Source organism: Lactuca virosa, chromosome 1 (assembly GCF_052849685.1).
Source record: "Lactuca virosa cultivar CGN04683 chromosome 1, Lactuca_virosa_CGN04683_v6, whole genome shotgun sequence".
In the NCBI taxonomy this organism is placed as follows: domain Eukaryota; kingdom Viridiplantae; phylum Streptophyta; class Magnoliopsida; order Asterales; family Asteraceae; genus Lactuca; species Lactuca virosa.
The window spans coordinates 134,627,416-134,632,043 of NC_136426.1; the positions used below are offsets into that span (position 1 = coordinate 134,627,416).

A 4,628-nucleotide genomic window follows, 5' to 3' on the forward strand; every position below is an offset into this window, starting at 1 on the left:
TTTACGTTAGAAACAAACAAAACATTAATACTCCAAGAAAAATGTGGCACACAAACCATTATTAAGCTTTATTAAGCGGGGACCACGAATCTGTCATATATATTATGAAAATAGTAAACTAAACCTGCAAAAATCTATTGACGCTTTCTTTTGTATAACTAAACACGAGAATGGTGATTATTTTCTTATAGTCTCACAAAGTTTCCTACTATATGATAATCTCTTGTGTAATATAACTCAAAATGACATGTTTTATATGACTATGTTGTAACTATTATTTTTATTTAAATTAGAAGAAGTAATATACGGATATAAACATAAATGTACCATTGGCAATTACTTTTTAATTAATATACGTAGATGAAAAGTAGTACAAAAGTTTTAATTTTCTTACCAGTGAGTTAGAAGAAGATGAGGTCGAGCATAGTAACTCTTGCTTTATTGACCAAATTAAATTATGCTTTTAATTCCTCAACTACATTGTACCCCACAACCCATATTTCATACTTCATATTTCATCCACCCTCACGTGTTCATAACTTCGTATCATTTCAATTTTTCTTATCAAAACTGTAACATTGTCTCCTTTATAATATAAAATTAAAATTACTAATTTGTCTTTTGACCGAAAAGTTCATGCTATCTTCTAATCTTCAGTTCATAAGAATTTTCATTCTTTGACCTAATCTATTATTTCATATTCTATTTTTTTTAAATGACGCGCTTCATTCATGTACAAATTAATTTATAAGCTTCGTTTATTTTGAAAAACTTTGTAAGAAACAATGGCCTTTAAATTTATACTCTCATACTTCGATAAATATCACTTGTCCAAACAAAGTTGGCTCATAGACCCTTAATGTCTCTTTCCTATATATAAACAAACCACACCCATCAAATCCAACATCCAACTCTTCAAAATTCTACTTCTAAGTGAAAATGATGTCATCAAAAGAGCAAAACTCCATTTACGACCTCAAAATCTCCACAGTCGCACCCGGGTTAGTATGTGGTAATGATGAGTTTCAGGAGCTAGCTGCTCTAGACCAAGCCTTGAAGCTTCACTACCTACGATTCGTCTACTACTTCAGAACACCAGCATTCGATGGTTTCAACATAACTAACATTAAGAAAACAATGTTCGATTGGTTAAATCATGCCTATATCCCATGTGGTCGATTTAGGAGGACGGATACGGGTCGACCCATCCTCAAATGCAATGATGGTGGAGTGCGAATCATCGAGGCTAGTTGCCATCTTAGCCTCGATGAGTGGCTCGAATCTAAATATGATTCAAGACACAAGTTTGTTGTTCCCAACAACGTTATTGGCCCTGAACTACCTTTCTCTCCATTGGTTATGATACAGGTTTGCTTGCTAATCTTGTTTTTTTATGTCTTTTGTATATTATGCTTTGTATACGGTTTGGCCATGATAAAACCAACAACAATAAGAGAATTATCAATATGTCTATTTCCTTTCCCATTTGAGTGTAAGAATGTTTCCAACATTTATAGTTTTAGAAAGTTTTTAGTAACATTTCACTATATATTTATGCCAAAAGTCGATGTATTATATATTCATTTGAATCTGCAAATTTTCTTTATCATTATGGAAGGAAACTTTAGAAATTTAACAAAGTAGAAAAATAGCACCATCATTTTTATATTGTTGAGTAATATATTTCGTACCACGTATTCGAATCACTTTATCTTCCATTATCTATAGCAATAATGAGATAAAATCATAAAATCATGCAATGTTGATCTTTCTGTTTGGTTGATACCTCTTCAAATGTCTTACTTATAATAATTTTATATACCAACATAATTAATATCTTTTAATGATTAAATGAAAGGGTAATTAACTAATGCTTAAATTGATTTTACATCAACTTTTATATTTTAAATAACTTGTTTCGTAACAGATATCAACAATTTCATTTTAGGCTAAAGCCTTTTATTAATTGTTTTGTACACTGTTCGAAAAAATTATAAAATTAAATATATATACAGTTTTACATACAAATTCATAAATATTCATTGTTGAGTTTTGTCATGTGCAGTTAACTAAGTTTAAATGTGGGGGCACATCGGTTGGTATGAGCTGGTCTCATACACTTGGTGATGCTTTTTCAGCTATGAGCTTCATTAGACTATGGCCTCAAGCCATTGCAGGCCATTACCCGGCCCAACCAATCACCATGGCCCAACCACAAACCGATGTCACTGATACCCGAAACCCAAACCCAGGCCCAGATATACTTTCCGTAAAACGGGTTGGCCCAGTTGGAGACCTTTGGTCTACTTCAAGCAAGTCCAAAATGGAGACATTCTCCATTTATATTTCGATGTCTGAGTTGACTCAGTTACAAGCAAAGATATGTCAAGAGAAAGTTGGCGTACAAATTCCTCCATTCGAATGTATTTGTGTTGTGATTTGGCATTGTTTAGGAAAAATTAGACACGGGTCAGGACTGCAAGCCGTTACAGTATGTAAAAGTGATTTGAGAAATCGAACCAAAGGAACTATCACTAATAAAAGTCAAAGCATTGGTGTGGTCAAATCAGATATTCCTATAGTTGAATGCAACCCGATGCAACTAGGGTCATTGATGATGAATCATGTAGTCGATGAGCGAAATAACATTGAAGAAGCAATGAAGAACGATAACATGCTTTCAGATTTTCTTATTTATGGAGTGAATTTGACTTTTGTCGATTTAAGTGATGTCTCATTTTATGAGATTGAAGTGAGAGGACAAACACCCGTTTATGTGAACTGTTCTATTGATAATATTGATGATAAAGGTGTTGTTTTGGTTCTTCCAACACCAAAAGGTTGCTCTGATGGAAGGATAGTAAGCATAACATTGCAAGAGAATGAGGTGGTTGATCTTAAAACGGCACTTAAAGAAGATTGGTGTATTGCAATTGCATAAACACATCTAAGATTAGAGGAATTTGCATAAAATTGTGTTGTGTGCTAATAATTTAAATCTTGTACCACTTATGGGACATCAAGTGGTAGCATTTATCTGTTTTTAACTATTAATTAATCTTGCTTATGGTAGTGTATGTGTGTGATATGTTACTTTGTCCAATAAGTTATATTGAATGCATCAAAGAAGGGAAACAAAAAAATATTATCGGTTCACATGATCGCTGGTATTTTTATCAACACTTATCATTTATGTTTGTTTTGATGATTGTCAGAAATAATTTTGATGTGTTTTTATGCCTAATTCCGGTGTACAATGCAAGAAGCCAAGAAATTAATTAAACAAATGAAGTTGCAAAGTATTGACGTCCAAATTACAAGATTGGATACTGTATTGGGATGCGTGCTACCTCTCGATTACATTGGCATGATTTATTTATCACTAAACATGACATGGAGAACTTAATCCAACGTTAAATCCGAAAACATTGCCAAAAAAAAATCCATCGAAGAGGAATTATGCTTTGGTAAACCTAATTCATTTTTATCAATATGTAATTTGAATGACTTTATAAAAACAAGTTGAACATACGTATCATACTTAGATTAGTTAGTTTAATTAATCAAACTTTCTAGTTATAATCTTGAAGTTGTATGTTCCAACTTTTTGGTTATAGTTGTAATTATAGGCTCTAAAACCATCAAAATAGGGTAAAACCATAACAAGAAGGCTATACTAGTTCATGATACTTGGAGAACTTTACCACGATAGTATGGAAATATCACTTCTATTTTCAACTTGATCGAGCAAAAAGAATTCACAACACGTTCAATTGACCACGATCTTTTTTTTTTCAACAACTGAATTTTTTAAAGAGATTAATTATCTCCTACATTTTGTTCCTATCTATCCTTCTACCTATGTAAAATGATGACATGTGTCACATTTTGAAAAAAAATAATAACATTTTAAGACACTTATCATTATTCCACATGGATAGGAGGATAGATAGGAACAAAAATAGAAGGATATTTAATTTCTCTTTTTTAAATAAAGCTAACAAAAAGCTATAAATTATAATGAAATAACTATGATTGGGTAGAATTTTGGGATTCGAAATAACAATTGCATTGGATGTTTCAAGGATCGTGATTGTATCACTTTTCGAAATATGTAATTCGTCCGTATTGTTTGGGGTACAAGAATTCAGAAGTGGAATAATCCAAGAACTTCAATTCTGATTAGAGGCTTAATCATAATTAGAAATACAAAATACATGTAATGATTTGTGAATTTTAAAGATAGAGAAATGCAAAGGAATTAGTTTCGGTTATATGAAAGTTTTAACATTTGCATGTAACTTTCATCTTCCTTTTATACATGGAAGATGTCAGTTAATGGTGGTTATAAAGGGAAACCGCGAATACATGATCATGATGTAATTACCAAATTTTGGAGGGTGCCCCTTAGACCTTGATAGGGGCCCTGCCCCTTGGAACCCTGTCCCCAGGGGTGTTGCCCCCCGAACCTCCATATTCCAGATCGTACATTTATCACTCCGAGTGTGCACCTCACACCTCTAGTCTTGGATAGTAAACTGAACTAGCCTGTCTCGATAGTAATACTAACTACACTAAAATATGTTGATAACACTAAAATCATAAACATTGGTTTTTTTAAGCAACCC

At 32.5% G+C, this 4,628-nt stretch overlaps 1 protein-coding gene across 1 annotated transcript; it reads left to right on the forward strand.

Moving 5' to 3' along the window:
- The first annotated feature begins 821 nt into the window (after nucleotides 1-821).
- Nucleotides 822-3,156, forward strand: LOC145158455 (protein ECERIFERUM 26-like). Its single transcript, XM_079077352.1, has 2 exons — nucleotides 822-1,368; nucleotides 2,066-3,156. Exons 1-2 carry the CDS (start codon nucleotides 940-942, stop codon nucleotides 2,939-2,941), a joined length of 1,305 nt encoding a protein of 434 aa, XP_078933478.1. The 5' UTR covers nucleotides 822-939; the 3' UTR covers nucleotides 2,942-3,156.
- Nucleotides 3,157-4,628: the final 1,472 nt, after the last annotated feature.

Bases quoted from the DNA above. Each gene is read 5' to 3' on its own strand.
- LOC145158455 (XM_079077352.1), top strand. From the start codon at position 940: ATGATGTCATCAAAAGAGCAAAACTCCATTTACGACCTCAAAATCTCC. The intron at 1,369-2,065 runs GTTTGCTTGCTA...TGTCATGTGCAG, and splicing joins CTCCATTGGTTATGATACAG to TTAACTAAGTTTAAATGTGG.